The 26,610-nt window shown below is 42.0% G+C and overlaps 1 protein-coding gene across 1 annotated transcript in view; it reads right to left on the bottom strand.

Annotated features, from left to right (window-relative positions):
• Positions 1-17,937, bottom strand: part of LOC126281575 (myrosinase 1-like) — a 113,226-nt gene extending 95,289 nt beyond the window's left edge. The window contains exon 1 of the mRNA XM_049980652.1: positions 17,744-17,937. Within this exon, the coding sequence (XP_049836609.1) occupies positions 17,744-17,912 (169 nt within the window). The 5' untranslated portion in view covers positions 17,913-17,937. The remainder of the gene's footprint in view (positions 1-17,743) is intronic.
• Between the last annotated feature and the right edge of the window lie 8,673 nt (positions 17,938-26,610).

The raw sequence follows: 26,610 nt of genomic DNA, 5'->3' as shown, positions 1-26,610 counted from the left end.
TGCTGCAAACCACTACAGGGAGCCTATGTGTTACAATTCTCATCCAGTGTCGCGCAACAGCGTTCTGACAGCAAAGGGTTCGGTGGTCTGTTGGTTTAATAATAGTTTCATATACTTATAATCTGGGTTCGATTCTAACTTCTGCCGATGATTTTCGATGGGGAGAGACAGATTATGTTCTCTTCTGGTTGCGCCAATTGAAGACATTATAATGGCATTGTGGTCTGAAATTCACATTAAACATGAAATTCCTTTTCTACCAATTAGACGTTAGGTTGAACCACAATAAGGTCAGGAGTGGTGACGTGTAGTAACTCTATCACCAGTAACCTTTCTTATACTAGTTATTTATTTCTATTGACGAAACAGACGCAATTTGGGGTCACATGCCACTTATTCCATCTTTTATTTGAGCTTCTGTATGTCGATTAAATTGGTTATGAACTGGGAATGCAACTCAGACCGCCCTTAACGCGGATTTCTCTTCGTAACAATACAGCTCGACTACAACTTGTTGTTTGTTCAAAACTGCAGATTCCTCAACATCTCCACATATTGCGCGTGAATAGGTTCGAATCCTGGCCCGACAATAAGGTTTTCATTATATATCATCAAGCTCTAGCGTGAGAACACCTATCTGCTGGTGGATAATAACTTTGATTTTTAATGTATTTTCATTCGTTGTCAACACTAACGAAATCTGACATTTTTGACTCCCAGTGAGAGACAGAACTATTTGCGTGATCACTGTAAGTTCAAGGAAGTTATTCCGGCCTGCTGGTGGAGAAAAATTCGGTAGCTCACGTCGCTTTGTGTGTAGTCAACAACGATATGTGTGAGGTTCGATTCCCAGTCAGCACTAAACTCTTCGTCATGCTATTTCTAGTTCAAACATGCTCCCATGTCGCTGCTGGTGTAACAAACCGATATTTAATGTTCGTGTTCTCTAGAATATAATAGCGATAGGTGCCGGGTTGGAGTCCTGGGAAAGAAAAAATTAATGTTTCGTCTCGTCATTTTGGTTTAAACATCTAGCTGCTACCGAGAAAATCCGATATGTCACAGTTGATTGTGCTTCGATAACAATCCGATTAGGTTCTGGATTCGAATTCCTGTGCAACACAAAGCTTTACCTCACTGCATTCCAAGTAAGTTACATGTGAAGAAGCACTATTTAACATCTCTCGTCATTCTTTAACAGGGACAATAGAGGCCGGGTTTGAATTTGCGTCCTTTAATAAATGTTTACGTTATGTAATTTAAAGTTGATATTTGTTAATTGATACTGTCTAAAATCGTGGTATATCACTCTCTGTATGCCTAGTCAGGAATGACTGTTAGTTTCCGTCAGTCACGAAATCTTTGCTTAGTCTGCATGACCTGGGTTTGAATCCATATGCACAACGAGACGGTTCGTCGTGTCATTTGAAGTTCATACATATTCGCAACTAGCTGCTAGTGAATAACTTAAATTTGTAATGTCGTTTTGTGTTAAATAATAAGAACGGTATGTTACTTTGAAGAGGAAATCATGAATACGACGAACTTACTACGTGCATTAACTATCTGACGTAATAATGAAAGTGGTAACCTGTCAGGTATGTCATTTATTGCAATAAATATGAGCTTACGAACCTTAAGGACAGTCTTATCTGTAATAAGGTGTTCCCTGATATTTTTGGTATCGTGGTATTAATTATCATCTTTAGTTATTGTGATACAGAGCAGTATTTTCCAGTGGTGACTTGTTGTAACCATTTTTAATAGTCAAACGACTGTACAGAGGAGCGATTAGAGCACCTGATAGACAGCTGTGTTATGCGGGTTGCTTGCGAATCAGGCGAAATGCAATTCAGGTCGTTCGGATTCTTTTGAGCACGACTGTACATTAAACACTCTTAAGTTGGTTACGTTGCCTTCTACTGCACCAACAGAAAGCTTGAACACAATTTCGGAAGTTAGTACCATGTAAGTATTTCGTGAGAGTCGCAAACAACACGTGGGGGGGTTGGTTGGGGGGTTGTTTGGGGAGGAGACCAGACAGCGAGGTCATCGGTCTCATCGGATTAGGGAAGGATGGGGAAGGTAGTCGGCTGTGCCCTTTCAAAGGAACCATCGCGGCATTTGCCTGGAGCGATTTAGGGAAATCACGGAAAACCTAAATCAGGATGGCCCGACGGGGTATTGAACCGTCGTCCTCCCGAATGCGAGTCCAGTGTTCAACCACTGCGCCTCCCCGCTCGGTCAAACAACACGTCCGTAAACTGGACAAGAAATGATTTTGAAATAAACTATAGACTGTTGCGCTGTATACTATTGACTTGATCTCTAGTAAGTCTGATAGTTACTTACTGCTCGTTTTCTAATGCTGTAGGCTGCTCTTTGAGAATTCAAGTTTGAAAGTATTCTTTCTGGGGTGTGTTTCCATTCCAATTGCACTATTGAAAAAGTGAAGATAAACGTAAACAACACTTGCCAGGAACGATTATCAACCTGAAAAGTTCGCTAAGTAAAGACACTTGAGAACCGCACAATATCAGCAAGTAAACACAAGTTACACGCTCGAGTGTCCGTCCGCCGCGACCTTTAGATTAGCTCTCTTCTAAACATTACACCACGACAGAAAGGCTTCAACGCACTCTCCTTGAATATGTGCTCGTCGAAGACAATTTTGTCGGTCTTATCTTCATTCTAAAGCGTGCGAAGCTATCATCTCAACTTGCAAAAGACGAGGACGAGGACCGTATTGGCAGCACTGGTCTTTCATTGTTAGTTAAGCCTGAATGATAGATAGTGATCACTTATAAACAAATTATTAAAACCCTCTGGACTTGGTGTTTGTTGGTATCCAGATGCTGTCACTGTAATTCAGATGTTCTGTCTGGTCTATAATTTGTGTCGTGACGTAATCAATCCTTAAGATACGGCGCATAGGTGAATATAATGACAGTCAGGTAGCTCCCTTTTCCTGAATCATTGACCCACTTCCTCTGTGTGATGACACGCTTTGGCCCAATTTTTATGCTACTGTTCCCAAATGATCCCTTTTTCTGCCCTTTTGTCTACAGTGTCCCAGTATTTTTGCTGTTGAGTGTATCTTATGGCCCTCCTAACAGAGTGGAGTGGTCTGCGCGAATCACTTTGCTCAGCGCACGCTTTCCATGGAAGCTGAAGATGCATGAAGTGTTTCGTCTATATACCCTTATTATAATGTTAACGAAGATTATTGTAAATATCAAATCTGAAATGAATGGATGGTAGTATACCATTGAGGGGTTACTTGCATTATTGATAATTGAATTATTATACATTAAGATTTGGCGCTCTGGCCGCTGTGGTGGCAGCCATCCATGTTATCCTCCTACTGAACCAGCGTAATTCTTCGGGGAAATGGTACTCATTGTACCATATGTTGTCGGTCTCTCACGCCATTTCTAACGTCGTACCTCAGCTAACACAATCTCAAAAAAACTATGAAGTGGTGGGTACGATGGAATCTTATGGCTCTACAGCCAGAAATGTCGCAAGATACGCTTAAAAGCGCTACAGTCTGGAGCCAAGCGACCGCGACGGTCGCAGGTTCGAATACTTCTTCGGGCATGGATGTGTGTGCTGCCCTTAGGTTAGCTCGGTTTAATTAGTTCTAAGTTCTAGGCGACTAATGACTTCAGAAGTTAAGTCGCATAGTGCTCAGAGCCATTTGAAGCTTAAAAACTCATCACTGAGAGAGCTAAAGGCTTTTTAATGATCGTGTTCCACAAGGATTTCGGGGTTAAAAAAGCTGTGGGATTAGTGTATAATATTCAATGCGGATTATTTTGAAAGATATAACATTAATGAAGAGGAATAAACAAATTTTTTTCCAGAAATACAGAAATTTGCTTTTTTTCACACGCTTATTGTATGTTAAAATCGCATGAATATTTAACGATGGATGAGTTATTATCAATGAGGATTATGCAAGTGCACAAATTTTTTAAAATATTTATTGTAACAGTCTGAACTGCAGCTGAACTGTTGGAGAAAATATATAAAAATATGTAAATTCTGCGAAAGGGAACATTTTCAAAACCACTTCTTTGAAGTGCAACCATTTTATAAAAGTGAAATGATAAAAAGTAGATACAAATATAAAACGGAAAATTTTGAAATGTGGTACCCAAAAACAGACTGAATTAAATGGGGCGTCGATGAACTAACGAAGAAGCGTTGTATGGACTAGTAGAGAAAAAAAAAAACTTTGTGGTAAAATTCGAATAAACACGTTTTAGGATAGATACCGAAACGTCAAGAATTGTTAAGTTGGAGACGGAGGGACATGTAAAAGGTAACGTTGCAGAAGGAAAAAATTCTTGACTACGGATGTAATTTACAGCAGATAAGCAAAGTTGGTCTTGAAAAGAAAAACGAAACCTACTGGCGTAACACGATACTAACACTTCACAACAGCAATTTCGTGTTTCTGGGGAATAATTATTGCGATCTGAGGTAGTGGTTAGTGCGTGATGCAAACAGCTAAACTGAATTCAAGTAGATAGATATGTAAGCAGGCAGAATATGGCGCTGCGGAGGCGACCCCTATGAAGACAAGGGTCTGGCTCAGTTGTTAGATCGGTTATTGCTGCTACAGTGGTAGGTTAACAAGATTTAAGTAAGTTTGAAACTGATGTTATAATCGGCCCACGAGCCATGGGACGCAACGTCTCCGAGGTAGCAATGACGTGGAGATGTTACCGAACGATCATTTCACTAGTGTACAGTGAATATCAGGAATTCGATAAAGCATCGAATCTCCGACATCGCTGTGACCGGAAAAATGTCCTGCAAGAAAGGCACCAACGACGACTGAAGAGTATTGGTCAACGTGAGAGAAGTGAAACCCTTTCGCAAATTGCTGCAGATTTCAATGATAGGCCCCCCACAAGTGTCAGCGTGCGAACCACTAAATGAAATATCATGGATGTGGGCTTCCGGAGCCGAAGACCTACTTGTGTACTCTTGATTACTGTACGAAACAAAGCGTTACGCCTCGCTTGGGCGCGTCAACATCGGCAGTGTGCTGTTGATAATTGGAAACATGTCGCCTTGTCGGACGAGTCTCGTTTGAAGTAGTATCGAGCGGATGGAGGTGTACAGGTATGGAGACAACCTCATGAATCCATGGACCCTGCATGTCAGCAGGGGACTGTTCAAGTGTTGGAGGCTATGTAACGGTGTGGAGCGTGTGCAGTTGGAGTTATATGGGACTCCTGGTATGTGTAGACACGACTCTGACAGGTGACACGTACGTAAGCAACCTGTCTTGATTCAGATGGCTCTGAACACTATGGGACTTAACTTCTGAGATCATCAGTCCCCTAGAACTTAGAACTACTTAAAACTAACTAACCTAAGGACATCACATACATCGATGTCCGACGCAGGACTCGAACCTGCGACCGTAGCGGTCGCGCGGTTCCAGACTGTAGCGCCTAGAACCGCTCGGCCAACTCGGCCTAAGAGCAACCTGTCTGACCAGGTGCAGCCATTCATGTTCATTGTACGTTCCGACGGACTCGTGGAATTCCAGCAGGACGATGCGAGTACCCACAAGTCCATAATTGCTATAGAGTGGCTCCAGGAACACTCTTCTGAGTTTAAACACTTCCGCTCACCACCAAACACCCCAGCCATGAACAGACATTAGTCGAGTCCATGCCGCGTCGCGTTGCGACACTTCTGCGTGCTCGCGGTAGTACAAAGAGGCTGAGTTACTTAACCAGTTCATCACATGTATTTCCGGTTTAATAAGTATTTTTTGAGACGAATTTAAGAAACTTTTCACTGATCAACATGTAGATTCTGGATCTGTAATTTTTTGGGATATGTTTATGAATTTGATATGACAGAACCCCCCCCCCCCCCCCCCCCCCCCATGAAACATGGACCTTGCCGTTGGTGGGGAGGCTTGCGTGCCTCAGCGATACAGATAGCCGTACCGTAGGTGCAACCACAACAGAGGGGTATCTGTTGAGAGGCCAGACAAACATGTGGTTCCTGAAAAGGGGCAGCAGCCTTTTCAGTAGTTGCAGGGGCAACAGTCTGGAGGATTGACTGATCTCGCCTTGTAACAATAACCAAAACGGCCATGCTGTGCTGGTACTGCGAACGGCTGAAAGCAAGGGGAAACTACAGCCGTAAGCCGTAATTTTTCCCGAGGGCATGCAGCTCTACTGTATGGTTGATGATGATGGCGTCCTCTTGGGTAAGATATTCCAGAGGTAAAATAGTCCCCTATTCGGATCTCCGGGCCGGGACTACTCAAGAGGACGTCGTTATCAGGAGAAAGAAAACTGGCGTTCTACGGATCGGAGCGTGGAATGTCAGATCCCTTAATCGGGCAGGTAGGCTAGAAAATTTAAAAAGGAAAATGGATAGGTTAAAATTAGATACAGTGGCAATAAGTGAAGTTCGGTGGCAGGAGTAGCAAGACTTCTGGTCAGGCCAATACAGGGTAATGCAGGAGTAGGTTTAATAATGAATAAAAAAATAGGAATGCGGGTAAGCTACTACAAACAGCATAGTGAACGCATTATTGTGGCCAAGATAGACACGAAGCCCACACCTCCTACAGCAGTACAAGTTTATATGCCAACTAGCTCGCAGATGACGAAGAAATTAAAGAAATGTATGATGAAATAAAAGAAATTATTCAGATAGTGAAGGGAGACAAAAATTTAATAGTCATGGGTGACTGCAATTCGGTAGTAGGGAAAGGGAGAGAAGGAAACGTAGTAGGTGAATATGGATGGGGGTAAGAAATGAAAGAGGAAGCCGCCTGGTAGAATTTTACACAGAGCACAACTTAATCATATCTAACACTTGGATAAGAGTCATAAAAGAAGGTGGTATACATGGATGAAGCTGGGATATACTGACAGGTTACAGGTAGATTATATAATGGTAAGACAGAGATTTAGGAACCAGGTTTTAAATTGTAAGACATTTCCAGGGGGCAGATGTGGACTCTGACCACAATCTATTGGTTATGAACTGTAGAGTAAAACTGAAGAAATTGCAAAAAGGTGAGAATTTAAGGAGATGGGACCTGGATAAACTGACTAAGTCAGAGGTTGTACAGAGTTTCAGCGAGAACATAAGGAAACAATTGACAGGAATGGGGGAAACAAATAAAGTAGAAGAAGAATGGTTAGCTTTGAGGGATGTAGTAGTGAAGGCAGCAGAGGATCAAGTAGGTAAAAAGACGAGGGCTAGTAGAAATCCTTGGGTAACAGAAGAAATATTGAATTTAACTGATGAAAGGAGAAAATATAAAAATGCAGAAAATAAGGCAGGCAAATGTCTCAAAAATGAGATCGACAGGAAGTGCAAAATGGCTAAGCAGGGATAGCTGGAGGACAAATGTAAGGATGTAGAGGCTTATCTCACGAGAGGTAAGATAGATACTGCCTACAGGAAAATTAAAGAGACCTTTGGAGAAAAGAGAACCACTTGTATGAATATCAAGAGCTCAGATGGAATCCTAGTTGTAAGCAAAGAAGGGAAAGCAGAAAGGTGGAAGGAGTATATAGAGGATCTATACAAGGGCGATGTATTTGAGGACAATATTATGGAAATGGAAGAGGATGTAGATGAAGATGAAATGGGAGATACGATACTACGTGAAGAGTTTGACAGAGCACTGAAAGACCTGAGTCGAAACAATGCCCCGGGAGTAGACAAAATTCCATCAGAACTACTGATGGCCTTGGGAGAGCCAGTCCTGACAACACTCTACCATCTCGTGAGCAAGATGTATGAGACAGGCGAAATACCCCCAGATTTCAAGAAGAATATAGTAATTCCAATCCCAAAGAATTCAGGTGTTGACAGATGCGAAAATTACCGAACTATCAGTTTAATAAGTCACGGCTGCAAAATACTAACGCGAATTCTCTACAGACGAATGGAAAAACTGGTAGAAGCCAACCTCAGGGAAGATCAGTTTGGATTCCTTAGAAATATTGGAACACGTGAGGCAATACTGACCCTACGGCTTATCTTGGAAGCTAGACTAAGGAAAGGCAAACCTACGTTTCTAGCATTTGTAGACTTAGAGAAAGCTTTTGACAATGTTGACTGGAATATTCTCTTTCAGATTCTGCAGGTGGCAGGGTTAAAATGCAGGGAACGAAAGGCTATTTACAATTTGTACAGAAACCAGATGGCAGTTATAAGAGTTGAGGGGCATGAAAGGGAAGCAGTGGTTGGGAGGGGAGTGAGACAGGGTTGTAGCCTCTCCCCGATGTTATTCAATCTGTATATTGAGCAAACAGTAAAGGAAACAAAAGAAAAATTCGGAGTAAGTATTAAAATCCGTGGAGAAGATATAAAAACCTTGAGGTTCGCCGATGACATTGTAATTCTGTCAGAGACAGCAAAGGACTTGGAAGAGCAGTTGAACGGAATGGATAGCGTCTTGAAAAGAGGATATAAGATGAAAATCAATAAAAGCAAAACGAGGATAATGGAATGTAGTCGAATTAAGTCGGGAGATGCTGGGGTTTTTGGATTAGGAAATGATGGTCGAAGTAGAGAGGATAAAAAATGTAGACTGGCAATGGCAAGGAAAGCGTTTCTGAACAGAAATTTGTTACATCGAGTATAGATTTAAGTGTCAGGAAGTTGTTTCTGAAAGTATTTGTATGGAGTGTAGCCATGTATGGAAGTGAAACATGGACGATAAATAGTTTGGACAAGATGAGAATAGAAGCTTTCGAAATGTGGTGCTATAGAAGAATGCTGAATATTAGATGGGTAGATCACACAACTAACAAGGAGGCATTGAACAGGATTGGGGAGAAGAGAAGTTTGTGGCACGACTTGACTAGAAGAAGGGATCGATTAGTAGGACATGTTCTGAGGCATCAAGGGATCACCAATCTAGCACTGGAGGTTAGCGTGGAGGATAAAAATCGTAGAGGGAGACCAAGAGATGAATACCCCCAGCAGATTCAGAAGGATGTCGGTTCCAGTAGGTACTGGGAGATGAAGAAGCTTGCACAGGATAGAGTAGCATGGAGAGCTGCATCAAACCAGTCTCAGGACTGAAGACCACAACAAAAACAATGACAAAAATGTTACAATCCCTGGCTCCAGAATTTCAGATGTGGAAAATCTTGTACAGGTATGGCACATGATGGAAAAATATATTTTTGTACTGTTGTTTCGATGTTTGGTCGTGGGGCCAAGTGGAGGAAGAGTTTCAACATTTCCGTAATGTGGCTTAAACAGGAACAATAAGGCTTCTAATCATTGGAAGAGGAGGTATCCTAATAAAGTTACATATTAAAGAATGATGCTTTAAATCATAGTTATCTTCCATACGTAAATGATTTTCCACAGATAACTGTAGCTAGTGTAATGTTTACGAGTAGATCTGACTCATGATGGCTGGTCAGAATGTTATATTGGCAGAAGAGCCAACAGCGTGTTACTACAGAAGGCCGAAATGCACGCGTCTTAGCTCACGCAGGCTGGCGTGAGGGGGGAAGGACTGTACTGACGTGAGGTCTGGGACATGACAAGGAATTAGAATTCAGAAAGCGGACGTAATTAGTTTGATACTTAACTTTAATCCATTAATGATGAACGTCGCTCTTGACGCTACATGATTGAAAATATTATCTGTTCAGATTAGTAACTGAATATGCCGCCTTGCTACGGCGTAGCAAATGACGTTGCTGAAGGCTATGCTAAAATGAAGTTTCGGCAGATTGGAGTGTATGTAGACAGTGAACGATAGCTAGCAAAGTCGACTGTCCAACTGGGGCGAGTGCTAGGGAGTCTCTCTAGACTAGACCTGCCGTGTGGCGGCGCTCGGTTTGCAATCACTGATAGCGGTGACACGCGGGTCCGACGTATACTAACGGACCGCGGCCGATTTAAAGGCTACCACCTAGCAAGTGTGGTGTCTGGCGGTGACACCACACAGAACATGATCAGTTTGGAGAAATAGTGGTGGCAGTGGTCACAGAGGATTATTATAGTGGCCAGACCAGACATTTGCGAGCCACTTTCTAGCCCACGCTGTATGCAAATGTAGCGCTGGTGATGACCAGTTTGCGAGGTCGAAAAGGAACAAGACGATAAATTCCGCGGCTTACAGGATTTCGGAAATCTGAAATATATTAATCATTCTGAAATCTATTAATATGATGTATAATTGCTTTAATATTTTATTAATTCATTTTTCGCTCTAATTGTCAGTTGCTGTTGAACTAATTATTGTTAAGTGTAACCTACAAATGAAATGCTATTCCTGAAGTCGCGAATGCTTCCAGAACGTGTTGAAATATATTAATTTATGTTATTTTGTTCTAATATATAAAGGGCGATCAAAATATTTCAGGTCGATGGCCATAAAGTCTACATCTACATCAACATCTACATTTATACTCCGCAAGCCACCCAACGGTGTGTGGCGGGGGGCACATTAGGTGCCACTGTCATTACCTCCCTTTCCTGTTGCAGTCGCGTATGGTTCGTGGGAAGAACGACTGTCTGAAAGCCTCGGTGCGCGCTCAAATCTCTCTAATTTTACATTCGTGATCTCCTCGGGAGGTATAAGTAGGGGGAAGCAATATATTCGATCCTCATAAAGAAACGCACCCTCTCGAAACCTGGCGAGCAAGCTACACCGCGATAGAGAGCGCCTCACTTGCAGAGTCTGCCACTTGAGTTTGCTAAACATCTCCTTAACGCTATCACGGTTACCAAATAACCCTGTGACGAAACGCGCCGCTCTTCTTTGGATCTTCTCTATCTCCTCCGTCAACCCGATCTGGTACGGATCCCACACTGAAAAGCAATACTCAAGTATAGGTCGAACGAGTGTTTTGTAAGCCACCTCCTTCGTTGATGGACTACATTTTCTAAGAACTCTCCCAATGAATCTCAACTTGGTACCCGCCTTACCAACAATTAATTTATATGATCATTCCACTTCAAATCGTTCCGCACGCATACTGCCAGATATTTTACAGAAGTAACTGCTACCAGTGTTTGTTCCGCTATCATATAATCATACAATAAAGGATCCTTCTTTCTATGTATTCACAATACATTACATTTGTCTATGTTGCACCAAGTGCCTATCCTCTGCAGATCTTCCTGCATTTCGCTACAATTTTCTAATGCTGCAACTTCTCTGTATACTACAGCATCATCTGCGAAAAGCCGCATGGAACACTATCTACTAGGTCATTTATATATATTGTGAAAAGCAATGGTCCCATAACACTCCCCTGTGGCACGCCAGAGTTTACATTAACGTCTGTAGAGTCTCTCCATTGAGAACAACATGCTATGTTCTGTTTGCTAACAACTCTTCAATCCAGCCACACAGCTGGTCTGATATTCCGTAGGCTCTTACTTTGTTTATCTGGTGACAGTGCGGAACTGCACAAGCGCTGACTTCCCCGTGCATAGACGAACCTGCTACAGTTTCCATTTCTTCCTGAACTGTCTCAGCAGCATTACGCCTTTTGCTCGGTCGGCCACTACGGGGTTTATCGTCTAAACAACCCGTTGGCTTTGAAATTCGAAATCATTCTCGCCACAGCTGCATTGGTCAACGGATCTTTACCCGTTCGAGTCCCGTTCCTATGGCGATAGGATCGTAAAGCTGAACTAGCACATTCTCCATTCTGATAGTACAGCGTCACTAAAAGCGCCTTTTCAGGTAACGTCAACATGCTGCGACTGCTGGCGCATCTGACTCTCTCCCTCACCACAACTTGTTTTACACACGGTTGTAATGCGCAGTCACTGACGTATTGCTGTCCAGCGCCATCTGTCGGGACATTATGTGAACTTTGTTTTTTTTTTTTTTGTTCTAATAAAACCCCATGTCATTCTATCTACATTATTCCGTGGTTTATTAAGTTTTCAAAGTTATACTGACTTTTTCATCACCCAGTATATAACGATGCTTATATGCCGGCATAGTAGTTGCGCTACGTTGCATACAAGCTGCAGCAACACCCTCTACCGGAAAACATTTTGATCAGCCTTTCCAAATGCCTCCAGAAATATGGGTTTCTAAACGCATTTTCTTCGACAGCATGCAACGTATTAATAAAAACATAGTACGAATGTAGCAAAAATGAGTATGTACGTCGGTTGAAGTATTTCTTCGTTTGATATTTCTTTATTGACCACCTGTGCCTTTCCTTGTGCGGCTATTTTTCTAATTAATTGTAAGGTGCTAATAAGTTATAAAACGGCAACGTAGTTTTAATTTTGATTATTTCTCGTTTTTGACAGTGGTTATTTATGTAATGATGAATTATTGCAGTGGTTCTTAGCTCGTAACGAAAGTGCTCTCAGTATTGAGTTGGTTCGCCTTGTTATCTAGTTTTGATATTTCCTTACATAACAATGAAATGTATCAGCATCGAGTGTTTTTTAATGGCACTTTTCATCTATGATAATATGTAATCAGTTATGCAGTGTTTGATTACCTACCAATATTTATTGATTTTCTCCTTAATTTATCAACCACGTTACGTTTAGTTTGTACGGAATTAAGCGATGTCAAGCCTCTTCACTGCGTCCATTTTCGCCATCGGAGGGAGTGCTGTGACTATCTGGCTGAGCCCTATCAGTTAAAGTGTGCTTTTCGGGACTGATCAGCGCGTCTGCTATAACCAACCAGTCGCATAAAGCGACCAAGCTGTATTCTGGTTTTGACGATGTCGAGCAATTCTCCTGTGTCACCTACATTCTCATTGCTAAATAAATATCTATTGTATTTTAAAATTGTAGGCTGCGTGGGATTAGCCGAGCGGCCTAAAGCGCTGCAGTCATGGACCGTGCGGTTGGTCCCCGCGGAGGAGCGTGTCCTCCCTTGGGTGTGTGTGTTTGTCCTTAGGATAATTTAGGTTAAGTAGTGTGTAAGCTTAGGGACTGATGATCTTAGCAGTTAAGTCCTGCCGCCCGCGGTGGCCAAGCGGTTCTAGGCGCTTCAGTCCGGAAACGCGCGACTGCTACGGTCGCAGGTTCGAATCCTGCCGCGGGCTTGGATGTGTGTGATGTCCTTAGGTTAGTTAGGTTTAAGTAGTTCTAAGTTCTAGGGGACTGAATACCTCAGATGTTAAGTGCCATAGTGCTCAGAGCCATTTGAACAATTTAGTTAAATCCCATAAGATTGCAACACAATTGAACATTTTTTAAAAAATTTGTAGACATGAACTGTCCATTATTTAAAACATAAATTCTGTCAGATGGTGACATTAACGTCAAAAATAGTTCCAGAATAATTAAAATCGTAGTAGCTGTTGTTTGTTTTACATCAAAGTTATTCGTTTTATGTTCCGTCAGTATTCTCCAGAAAAAAGAAAGACATACATATCTAATTTCTCTCGGCTGATAAGTCATGTTCTTCATATGAAACACGACCCATTAGATAGCACTACTCGCTTAGAATAAAATGCTGCATTTTCTCTTCCTTTATCTTGGGACGTTTCTTGAGAAAATATACACTTTATTCTTATTGATGTCAAGAGTACAGCTTAGCTCTAGTGTGTATATGCAGCTGACTCTCCTCTGTGAGAACTTTTACTGCTTCAGAGAAAGCGGGGGAGGGATGTTTTGTACTGGTGTCGTGACGGTTCAGTACTACATTTCTGCGTAATGCGACAAAATGCATTTCTTTGTATATCACAGACTTACGCAAAAGATATCCATCTGCTTTATATTCGAAACTAAGAACATATGGGGCTATAGACAAAGGTGCTTTTTTGGATGTTCTCTGCATGTGAAAAATCAGAAAAAACGTGACAGTCTCTGTTTCGGAACATGCAACCTGTAAAAACCAGCTGTGACTCTGCCAGAAGCAAATAACATTTCCTTAGATATCCAAATTGGCAGGCTCCCTTTACTACCATGCAGAAGCTTATAAAGAGTGAGAGAGATGGAGAGGAATGGGACAGGAAGAGTGGTAAGGGCGTAGAAAAGTGTGTGAGTGTTTATAGAAGAGAGAGAGAAACAGAGAGCGTGAGAGAGAGACGTACTGCTACTACCGACAACAACAACGATAAGATCTTAGGCCGAGATGAACAAAACTTTATTAGTTTTCAGATGTTTAATACGTTTGTCAAACATAGACCGCGGTGGAAGGTTTCAGAGGAATATTGATTGCCCTCAAATTTGATACCGACACCGTTTGTGGTTACGTTTCACTTGGAATGTTTAGGGAGAATCAGTTTTCCTCACTGCATTGTGTGAGAGTATATGGAATCAAAAGAAACGGAGTACCAGTGGCAGTTACCAATACGGCAGAGGTGTTGCGTCTTTCCCAGCTGTAAATTATGCAGGAAGACATAATAAGGTAATCAATATTCTGCACACATCTTCCTCATTGTGGTATTTCGATAAAATTTCATTAGATTTTCATGGTTTTATTTATATATGAATTTGAACCATGCCCTGGACTGGCGTCTTGTTTCTTCTTTATATCCAGCGATAAAGTCAATGCAAGAAACGTTTTGTCTGCATTTATAGCCTTCTCCATTAGTTTCAAAATACTCCACGACAGCTTGACAGCTGATTCGAAAATTAAGTCCAATTTGACCATCTTCGTTGGTACATCTGGCATCTTGTTGGACGAACTGATAGATAGAAAAGAGTGAATCTGTTGTGTACATAGTTCCGCGTAGTCAGCGCTTACACAATTTTCCCAACACAGCACGACCCACTAAGCACAACAGCGCAGGTGGTGCGCTCATCAGTCTCCGCACTACGAGATGGCGCTGTCTTAGAGACGGACCAAATTATGCTTCCGCCGATCCGCGTATTAATATGTAACGCAGCCAATGAGATTTCTGCTAACGTAGAACCTTTCCTCCTCGCGGATCACACTCGCGGAGTGATACCTGAACGCGCGAGGTATTATAACGAGTGTGCAGACCTCCGATTAGTCAGCTGCATTAGTCTTCATTAGTCTATAGTAAAGTTTCAGTCTGCGCCTAATGTTGTTGTTGTTGTTGTTGTTGTTGTTGTTGTTGTCGTCTTCAGTCCTGAGACTGGTTTGATGCTACTCTATCCTGTGCAAGCTTCTTCATCTCACAGTACCTACTGCAACCTACATCCTTCTGAATCTGCTTAGTGTATTCATCTCTTGGTCTCCCTCTACGATTTTTACCCTCCACGCTGCCCTCCAATACTAAATTGGTGATCCCTTGATGCCTCAGAATATGTCCTACCAACCGATCCCTTCTTCTGGTCAAGTTGTGCCACAAGCTGCTCTTCTCCCCAATCCTATTCAATACCTCCTCATTAGTTATGTGATCTACCCATCTAATCTTTAGCATTCTTCTGTAGCACCACATATCGAAAGTTTCTAGTCTCTTCTTGTCCAAACTATTTATCGTCCATGTTTCACTTCCATACATGGCTACACTCCATACAAATACTTTCAGAAATGACTTCCTGACACTTAAATCTATACTCGATGTTAACAAATTTTTCTTCTTCAGAAACGCTTTCCTTCCCATTGCCAGTCTACATTTTATATCCTCTCTACTTCGACCATCATCAGTTATTTTGCTCCCCAAATAGCAAAACTCTTTTACTACTTTAAGTCTCTCATTTCCTAATCTAATTCCCTCAGCATCACCCGATTTAATTCGACTACATTCCATTATCCTCGTTTTGCTTTTGTTGATGCTCATATTATATCCTCCTTTCAAGACACTATCCATTCCGTTCAACTGCTCTTCCAAGTCCTTTGCTGTCTCTGACAGAATTACGATGTCATCGGCGAACCTCAATGTTTTTATTTCTTCTCCATGGACTTTAATACCTACTCCGAATTTTTCTTTTGTTTCCTTCACTGCTTGCTCAATATACAGATTGAACAACATCGGGGATAGACTACAGACCTGTCTCACTCCCTTCCCCACCACTGCTTCCCTTTCATGTCCCTCGACTCTTATAACTGCCATTTGGTTTCTGTACAAATTGTAAATAGCCTTTCGCTCCCTGTATTTTACTCCTGCCACCTTCAGAATTTGAAAGAGAGTATTCCAGTCAACATTGTCAAAAGCTTTCTCTAAGTCTACAAATGCTAGAAACGTAGGTTTGCCCTTCCTTAATCTAGCTTCTAAGATAAGTCGTAAGGTCAGTATTGCCTCACGTGTTCCAGTGTTTCATTGGAATCCAAACTGATCTTCCCCGAGGTCGGCTTCTACTAGTTTTTCCATTTGTCTGTAAAGAATTCGTGTTAGTATTTTGCAGCTGTGGCTTATTAAACTGATAGTTCGGTAATTTTCACATCTGTCAACACCTGCTTTCTTAGGGATTGGAATTATTATATTCTTCTTGAAGTCTGAGGGTATTTCGCCTGTCTCATACATCTTGCTCACCAGATGGTAGAGTTTTGTCAGGACTGGCTCTCCCAAGGCCATCAGTAGTTCCAATGGAATGTTGTCTACTCCTGGGGCCTTGTTTCGACTCAGATCTTTCAGTGCTCTGTCAAATTCTTCACGCAATATCATATCTCCCATTTCATCTTCATATACATTCTCTTCCATTTCCATAATATTATCCTCAATTACATCGCCCTTGTATAGACCCTCTATATACTCCTTCCACCTTTCTGCTATTCCTTCTTTGCTTGGAACTGGGTTTCCATCTGAGCTCTTGATGTTCATACAAGTGGTTCTCTTATCTCCAAAGGTCTCTCTAATTTTCCTGTAGGCAGTATCTATATTACCCCTAGAGAGATAAGCCTCTATATCCTTACATTTGTCCTCTAGCCATCCCTGCTTAGCCATTTTGCACTTCCTGTGGATCTCATTTTTGAGACGTTTGTATTCCTTTTTGCCTGCTTCATTTACTGCATTTTTATATTTTCTCATTTCATCTATTAAATTCAATATTTCTTCTGTTACCCAAGGATTTCTACTAGCCCTCGTCTTTTTACCTACTTGATCCTCTGCTGCCTTCACTACTTCATTCCTCAAAGCTACCCATTCTTCTTCTACTGCGCCTAATATGTTTACCATATTCCTGTATATAGCCATGAAGGTAAATGAATAGACACTCTGTCAAGTATCAGAGACGATTCCCGGCGGGGTCGGGGACTTTCTCTGCCTCGTGATGGCTGGGTGTTGTGTGTTGTCCTTAAGTCAGTTCGGTTTAAATAGTTCTAAGTTCTAGGGGACTGATGACCATAGATGTTAAGTCCCATAGTGTTCAGAGCCATTTGAACCATTTTTGAAGTATCAGAGATATGTGAGAATAAGATTATTGTACCAAGACCAAAGGAACTTCAGATTGTCAGTTGCAAACAGCATCCAGAATCAAGTTACGTAATGCCTATATTTTTTCATTATTTTAATAAATGTGTGTGAAAATTAAACAAGTTATGTTTAAAGTTGGTCATCGTAAATCTGCTACTCTAAGTGTGCAAGTGGCATTTCTATCGTCTGACCTAACGGAAGAAGATAAACACGCCACGATAAGACCACGAGACATATTGCTCACACTCGCCTACTTCGTTACAGCGACAAATGAAATAATCTGATGGCGTGTGTACTGAAGGTCTTACAGTACGCACACCACACTGACAAAGAAGCTTGATCGTTACTGGGCGCGTTGACTAAAAGCTCGAGTTCTTTACCCAATTTGGTATGGGATAATAACCCTTCTTATTTCTCCCATTGTTTTTAGTTTTGCAGCACGTCAGACCGTGACTCACCATCTGCGTCCCAGGCTCCCTCGGTCTGGTAGGCAGCAGTGGAAGCGCCGAAGTAGAAGTCGTCTGGGAACTGGTTGGCAGCCCTGCGTGACGCCAACGCTGGTTGGGGAACACCGTGCAGCACACTCACTGCGGCCAACACCGCAACATGTAGCGCCACTCGCTGCATTTCGTGCTAAAGCAGAGTCCAGTATAGCCTGACAGTTCAACGGCGTTTATATATTAGTCGCACTAGCTACCGGAAGCCGCCTCTTTCAAGTTGTTACAATTCTGAAGACAGAGTACTTAGATAATCGGAGAAATCATGCGAAAAGTGTCACCTGATTCTGTCTCGATAGCATACAATCTGCACGACGTTTGCTGATAAGATTGGGAGCTGCTTTTGATGCTGCGAGGATAAATTAAAATGATTATACCTGCTGCGTTGGAGGAAGAGTTAGGTGTAATTCGCTACAGTAGATAGATGACTACTACTATGTCGCCAGGCCTTTCACTGGCCGTCGGCGCGACATGCGAGCCCAAGAGGGGCAAAAGCCGTGCGGGTACTGGGTCGTCCATCTGTCACCGTGTAAGAAAGTACTGCGAGCAAGTAGAGGGCGGAAACTGACTCCGCCGATTTAACATCTTTCTCTGTCTCGTTTGTTCGTGGCTGTAAGTTCCTCTCGTAGTCTTGTAGCTAACTGCACTCACTCCAGTAGTTGTGCCCTCAAGGAGCACATAGTAGCGGTCCCCCCTTTCCAAACACCCCACTCGATAAAATATGTTGCGACTTTTGAATCTGTCTCGCTCTTGCAACGGAGCTCTTACACTGGTCTTAATGACACCTGGCCTTTTGAGATAATACTGTCATCGATAGTACATGTTGCGCCTTATACAGGGTGAGTCGCCTAACGTTACCGCTGGATATGTTTCGTAAACCACATCAAATACTGACGAACCGATTCCACAGACCGAACGTGAGGAGAGGGGCTAGTGTAATTGTTTAATACAAATCATACAAAAACGCACGGAAGTATGTTTTTTAACACAAACCTACTTTTTAAAAAAGATAGAACCACGTTAGTATTGTTAGCACATTTGAACATATAAACAAATACGTAATCAGTGCCGCTTGTTGCATTGTAAAATTCCAATTACATCAGGAGATATTGTAACCCAAAGTTGACGCTTGAGTACCACTCCTCCGCTGTTCGATCGTGTGTATCGGAGAGCACTGCAACATACATCGAGTTTCTACAGAATGATCTGCAAACGTTGCTCGAAAATGTTCCACTGGAAACACGTCAACGTATGTGGTATCAGCATAATGGTGCACCTGCACATTCCGCAATTAACACTAGGCTGACCCTTGATTGGATGTTCGACGGGCGTTTCATAGGACGGGGAGGACGCATATATTGGCCAGCCCGTTCTCCTGATCCTACACCTCTGGACTTCTTTCTGTGGGGTACGTTAAAGGAGAATGTGGACCGTGATGTGCCTACAACCCCAGAGGATATGAAAAAACGTATTGTGGCAGCCTGCGGCGACGTTACACCAGATGTACTGCGGCGTGTACGACATTCATTACGCCAGAGATTGCATTTGTGTGCAGCAAATGATGGCCACCACATTGAACATCTATTGGCCTGACATGTCGGGACACACTCTATTCCACTCCGTAATTGAAAACGGAAACCACGTGTGTACGTGTACCTCACCCCTCATGATAATGTACATGTGCGTCAGTGAAAAATACCAATAAAAAGGTGTTAGCATGTGGACGTAATGTGCTGTTCCTGTCTCTTCTGTACCTAAGGTCCATCACCGTTCCCTTTGGATCCCTACGTAATTCGGTGCTCTCCGATACACACGATCGAACAGCGGATGAGTGGTACTCAAGCGTCAACTTTAGGTTACAACATCTCCGGAAGTAATTAACATTTTACAATGCAACAAACGGCACTGATTACGTATTTGTTTATATGTTCAGATGTGCTAACAAAACTAACGGGGTTCCATTTAAAAAAAACGTACTTCCGTGCATTTTTATATGGTTTGTATTAACCAATTACACTAGCCCCTCTCCTCACGTTCGGTCTGTGGAATCGGTTCGTCAGTATTTGATGTGGTTTACGAAATATATCCAGCGGTAACGTTAGGTGACTCACCCTGTATAATGTTAGAACGACCTATGCGGAGATCAGAAGTGTGATAAATGTCACAACCGCCGATGCAGTAGAACATATGGTTCGGCCGCTGGACTATAATTTGCCGGCATCGGGATTTGTATTCCAGTCTTATCATTCTTATTTATGTCTTGTCTGCTTTCCTTAAATAAAACAAACTGATCTACAAGTTTAATTTCCACCTTCGGACAGTATTTGAAGAAAAAACTGGAGACGCTGTGTTACTTCTGATCTCGTTTGTGTCATATTTACTCTGCAGCGATCTGTGACAATATTCTTGAACTTTGTGCAAGTCTGACCAGTGTTAAGCCCTTATATGTTTCCATACATTATATGTGTTGCTACCATTTGTTCTCCATTCACAGTTCACACAGGCAGTCTTGGATATGTTTATTCCAAGCAAAGTGTTTCCAGCAACATGTCCTCCATGAAAATTCGATAACCACTTCAGTTCACTCTGGTCATTACTAGAATAAATTCGCAAGGCACGACTAAGTTTACTTGAACTGCTGTAGCAAAAAACCGCCACAGTACGTCATTTCTCTGGGAATTAATCTGTGAGCGGTAGGATGTTTCTCTTTTTTAAGACGAAAGATACTTATTTTTGGTAAAAGGTGTCATTCTTCTGGTTCATTCTGAAACTGACGTATTTCAGGTGCACTAATCTGAGTTTATCTTGTTTCCGAGGTAAGTGAAATTACTCACGTTGTTTAGTGAATGTGGCGTATTGGTGCACTAGAAATACCTCGATTTTTTATGTAGGTATGTCTTACCCTTATTCATAACTGCTTTAGTGCTGTCGTTTATGACCTCCTGTTGTAGGAAATAACATACGCTATTCTGTGTAGCAAAATATAATATGGTAAGTACAGTATCTAATATGAGATTCACTCCGGCTTTACAATGTGCAGAAATATTACACTTGCTAGAAAAAGGCTGGAGAATCGCATCCTATTTCAGTAACTGCCAATGATAGCTTCAGGGGTTGCAATGTGAATAAATCTCAGTACCTTCACTCGTAGTCTTGTCGGTCCTACAGAAGATCCGAATTCTGTGAACTCTGAGTATGTTGTGTGCAGGTGATCCACAGCAGTGTTCCGCAAGATGTGGGCCGCAGGGCTTGGTTTCCCCCCACAAACTGAAGGGTGTGACGTGAACATTTACATGCTATTGTATGAAACTGAGGGACTTCAATTTCCTACATACCATGAATTTTTAAATAAATTAAATGCAACTTACTTCCTTAGATTTCAAGCAATTTCCTGAACATTATATTTTTTCCAAGCGTAGTTCCTTATTTCCATGACGTATGTTTATGAAATAATTTTCTAATATAATTATTAAAAATAAATATAGTACCTACACGATCCTGGAGCTCATCCATGCGTGATATCTATAACGTATTGTTAATCTGAGTGAATGGATTTCACAGATGTGGCGCGAGCATCAGCATCAGTTAAGGGGGGCACCATCAGACTGTGAATGGTCACAGTCGTTGCGATGTTTCAGTAACAGGTAAACTAATGTAAGAAATCTCAGTTTGCAGTGAGAAACAGGTGTCGTTAAGATTCAAATGGTTCAAATGGCTCTGAGCACTACGGGACTCAACTGCTGTGCTCATTAGTCCCCTAGAACTTAGAACTACTTAAACCTAACTAACCTAAGGACATCACACACATCCATGCCCGAGGCAGGATTCGAACCTGCGACCGTAGCAGTCGCACCGTTCCGGACTGCGTGCCTAGAAGCGCGAGACCACCGCGGCCGGCCCTGTCGTTAAGAATTCACGTTTAGGTTAGATGTTCCTGTGGATTAAACGTGGTTAATATGGTGCATTATTGTTTAAACGTGAAAGGATCCACCTGTCTGTTTCCAAGCTCGAGTAAATGAAATGTACGTAAAGCGCTCCGTCATTAAGTCGTACGTCAGTGAAAAAGCTAGGGTGAAATATTCATAAATTCTTCGAAATTTATAAATATTTTGAAATATCGAAACAAAATTTTGGCAAATGATAGAGCGCAAAGACGAGAGTGTTTGGCATATGATCAGAATGCAAAATATACATATCTACCACGATATTCAAGAGACTACAGATTTTTTCAATCAAATACTGTAATTACTGAGGGCCATCGGTAGCTGATGAAACGAGAACTGCTGTGGCTTTTGTAACAATATAAGAGATGAAAAGTGATGAAGTTAAACGTTTATTTTTATGCTGAGAATTGTTTGTTTCGTAAACTATTGACCTGATTTTCACTAACTTGTTTGTTTAATAATATACTATATCAGGATTCTGTCGCAATTTCAACTGCGTTACAATGTTATTGAGATGAATATTTCAACACTCTGCTGTGTTCTGACAAAAGAAACAGATTTTAACATAGCAACAGCCGGCCGGGTTGGCCGAGCGGTTCTAGGCGCTTTAGTCCGGAACCTCGCTGCTGCTACGGTCGCACGTTGGAATCCTGCCTCGGGCATGGATGTGTGTGATGTCCGTTAAGTTAGTTAGGTTTAAGTAGTTCTATGTCTAGGGGACTGATGACCTCACATAATAATTCCATAGTGCTTAGAGCCATTTGAACCATAACATAGCAACAAGAGAAGTATTCCTCAGAACTCGTTACAGTCCTTCATGAATGGCTCCTCAACTATCTTCCACTATGGCTGACAACTTCGTCCTGTTGTGTAACATTTGCAGTGGCTTCTTTTGTCACCATCTCAACCTCAATGGTTCAAATGGCTCTGAGCACTATGGGACTTGACATCTGTGGTCATCAGTCTCATAGAACTTAGAACTACTTAAACCTAACTAACGTAAGGACATCACACACATACATGCCAGAGGCAGGATTCGAACTTGCGACCGTAGCGATCACGCGGTTCCAGACTGAAGCGCCTAGAACCGCACAGCCTCACCAGCCGGCCCAGCGTCAATGACCGTAAACTTTTTGCTGTTTTCTGCCACATTACTTTTCACCTTGGCCCTTACACTCACAGACGGATTGAAACGAGCATGATACGGAGGAAGCATGATTAAACTATGCTGTTTATCGTTAGTCAGTTCGTCTACCTAGTAGCGTGGAGTTCTGATTTGTACAAGTTCCATTACCTTCGCCTCATACTCCCTACGCTAAACTATATCTCGTAAAACCTAGAGCAAAACATCAGCTTTCCTCCACTGCACTGTTGGAGCTTTATGCATCACAACAGCGTAGTATGGGTTTCGTCCAGTGCTATTGACGAATTCCGAGGAATGTTTCGCAGCAGAACGTTGTCTCGTCAGTCGGTGAACGTGATCTTGGACGACACCTTCATTGCAAATCTCGTATTCATATGTACTGCTCTGTTGTTATTAATGCAACGCCAACACATAACACTTGCTCACAATACCTGACGACTACGAAACATTTCAGTGCGAGAAAATACGACTTTACAATGAGAGCTGACAAACGTTGGTACATCGCATGCGTGTCGTCACGTGGTACTGTTTACTCACGAAATGGCAACAGCTGCGCTTTTACCTGCAGAAGCGCTCGAGGCTTGGTAGGGAAAGCCGGCTAGCCATTGGTGTTACCTGGGCAATAGCGTCTCGTCCCCGTCCGGTCAACCAAATGTCAAAAGTCGCAACTAACTTCAAACGTACTATAGCAGGGGTGGGCACGAGAGTTTCCCGCGGCCACCGTAGGCCGCGAGGGTGACGCTGATCTGCTGTTGGGGCACGTAGTGTGGGTAGCAGAGACGTGCGTTGTGGCTGGCCGCTTGGATATGCTCACTGCACGGGGGACAACTGTACCGCTGTGACAGCGCTTCGCCCACACAGCTAACAAGTATCGACAAGGTAACGAACGTAATGCAGGTGGCACAAATATGTCGGAATTCCTTTACGCGTATGTGGCGTCCGTGTTCTCGACACCGGTACACGGTTATCGGGAGGCCAATCATATGTGGCACGACATGCGTGTGTGGGACCTAAGTGTAGCCGGCCGAAGTGGCCGAGCGGTTCTAGGCGCTACAGTCTGGAAGCGCGCCACCGCTACGGTCGCAGGTTCGAATCCTACCTCGGGCATGGATGTGTGTGATGTCCTTAGGTTAGTTAGGTTTAAGTAGTTCTAAATTCTAGGGGACTGATGACCTCAGAAGTTGAGTCCCATAGTGCTCAGAGCCATTTGAACCATTTTGAACCTATGTGTGAAACATTCTTACCCGAAGTTAGTGTATCCTTTACCATGCAACGGATGGCCATGTACGGATGAAACACAGTTTCAAACCATTGTTACACAGTCTACTTTCATGGCCACAATTACGATACACACGTAAAGGATTAAGAAACGAACATCTTTGTATTGTAAATGTTACGTTTTAGTCCGCATCTCGTGGTCGTGCGGTAGCGTTCTCGCTTCCCACGCCCGGGTTCCCGGGTTCGATTCCCTGCGGGGTCAGGGATTTTCTCTGCCTCATAATGGCTGGGTGTTGTGTGATGTCCTTACGATGGTTAGGTTTAAGTAGTTCTAAGTTCTAGGGCATTTATGACCATAGATGTAATGTCCCATAGTGCTCAGAATCATTTCTTACGTTTTATTTATACAGACGTGTGTAGTTCGGAGGAGGGGTGCGAATAGGACATAGGAATGGATTTACATCGTCCTGGATATTTTTGAAATCATTTTGAACTAGAATCTCGATATTTGATGTGAAATTATTGATCATTAGGCGCAGTGCACAAGTCAGACGAACATCAGTACGACTACTCCTAAACTTCGATTTTGGCAGAGTCATTATGCAGAAAACACTTTGCACAAGTATGTTGTTCCACAAAAACTATACTCTCAAGCAGCTGTTCTAAATAACAATGGAAACTGTGCACATGGGAAACATTTGTAGAAGCTTTCCTAGGTTTGCCGGCCTAGGTGGCCGAGCGGTTCTAGGCGCTACAGTCTGGAACCGCACTACCGCTACGGTCGTAGGTTCGAATCCTGCCTCGGGCATGGGTATGTGTGTGTAATGTCCTTAGGTTAGTTAGGTTTAAGTAGTTCTAAGTTCTAGGGGACTGATAACCTCAGAAGTTAAGTCACATTGTGCTCAGAGCCATTTTGTTCTTTCCAGCATTTCTACAGTGTCTAACTTCTCCTTCAGCGCATGATTGCATTGAAAGTGAATGAGTTCCAACTGAATTTCAGGAGACGCATGTTCAACGTTAACTGAAAAAGGAGTAAAAAAAAAGTTGACATCGCATCCAGTCGATTTAAGTCCTCAAATCTACTAACAAAAATGCCTTCGAGAGACAGTAACACCGCTATAAACCAATCAAAATGTTCTTTGAGCCTCTCCTGTTCCAAATTGTTTTCACTAACAACTAGTGTCAACACTCGGGAAGTGTACACACGACATTTCTGATAGTGCTTTGCCCGCAAAAGCAGTTTTCTCTCGAATGCCAGAATAGTGTCAAACACTTCGCTAATAACCTTATTTATACCTTGCAAAGCTACATTCAAGCTATTCAGATGCTTGGTTACGTCACTTAACAACGCGATGTCTAAAATCTGTAAGTAGGCTGTTATTGTAACCCGTCTGAACGGATTATGAAAGAAATCAATAAGCTTTGCAGACTTTGTTGTCACAGAATGCATCAGCATTGGGACAGATATTTACATTTATTTCAAAACGTACTGAATGAAATGCCTCATGGCTCCACTGCTTTACAACCTGTTCTTGTACTGAAGAATAAAGCACCACCGAACAGAATCAGAGAGCTTGTACGTTTTCCGAATACACGTAAACTTCGACTCAATGACATAATTGGTTTGGCTATTAAAAATATAAATTCTGCTGCAGACAAAAGGAGAAAATTACACGGTAAAGCAAATGCAAAGAAATTATATACTGGTCAGAAAGTTCCCATTAAAGCTCATTCATTGTCACATAAGAAGAAACACTTGAGTCACAAATTCTTTCTAGTTTACTATGGACCTTACAGAATCCGACGTATACCACATGATAATTGCCTTGAAGTCGAAAGTCTGCGTACTAGGAAGAGTAAAGGTTTACACCACAATTTCTCATGTAAAACCGTTTATTGAAAGATAATCTGTTTTTTTTTTTAACTTTGTCTTTGTCATAAAACATTTCATTTCACATTTCTAGTATGCTTTGTCACACTCAGAAACTGTTAACATGCAACAATGTTTTTAAGTTAACTATCCAGTCTAGAACCTAGGGAACATTTTTAAACAGAAATTACGAATGCATTGTTATAGTGAACAGACGACACAGTGTTGTTATTTGTACATCCTTGCTTGTTAGTTGCACAATTACGTAACGACTATAAGGCTTACATACTTAGAACATATACTGTTAATGAGATTTTAATGCAACATTTTGGTTTAGTTGAAAAGACATTCTATATTTGAAGTACTTTCTGTGAGATTAAAGATGACTTAACATTTGGTTTCTTTGATAGCTACACGATTATATCACGACACTACTAATGTGTGACACAATTTTCATAGTGCTTTTGGGGTGTATCTGTTTTATATCTGCACAGTTTTTCTGAATTATTCTGGAAAGTAAAACATATTTTAGTTGTAACTTTTGTGGCATAGCTACAATGAGACAACCTTTTCCGTAGCACAACAATACGTTACAGCACAGTACTTTCTTCATCACTGCAATAAGCGTAATAACTAAGATATCTATACGCAA

This window comes from Schistocerca gregaria, chromosome 7 (assembly GCF_023897955.1).
Source record: "Schistocerca gregaria isolate iqSchGreg1 chromosome 7, iqSchGreg1.2, whole genome shotgun sequence".
NCBI lineage: Eukaryota > Metazoa > Arthropoda > Insecta > Orthoptera > Acrididae > Schistocerca > Schistocerca gregaria.
This window is presented reverse-complemented; position numbering and strand designations above follow the sequence as displayed.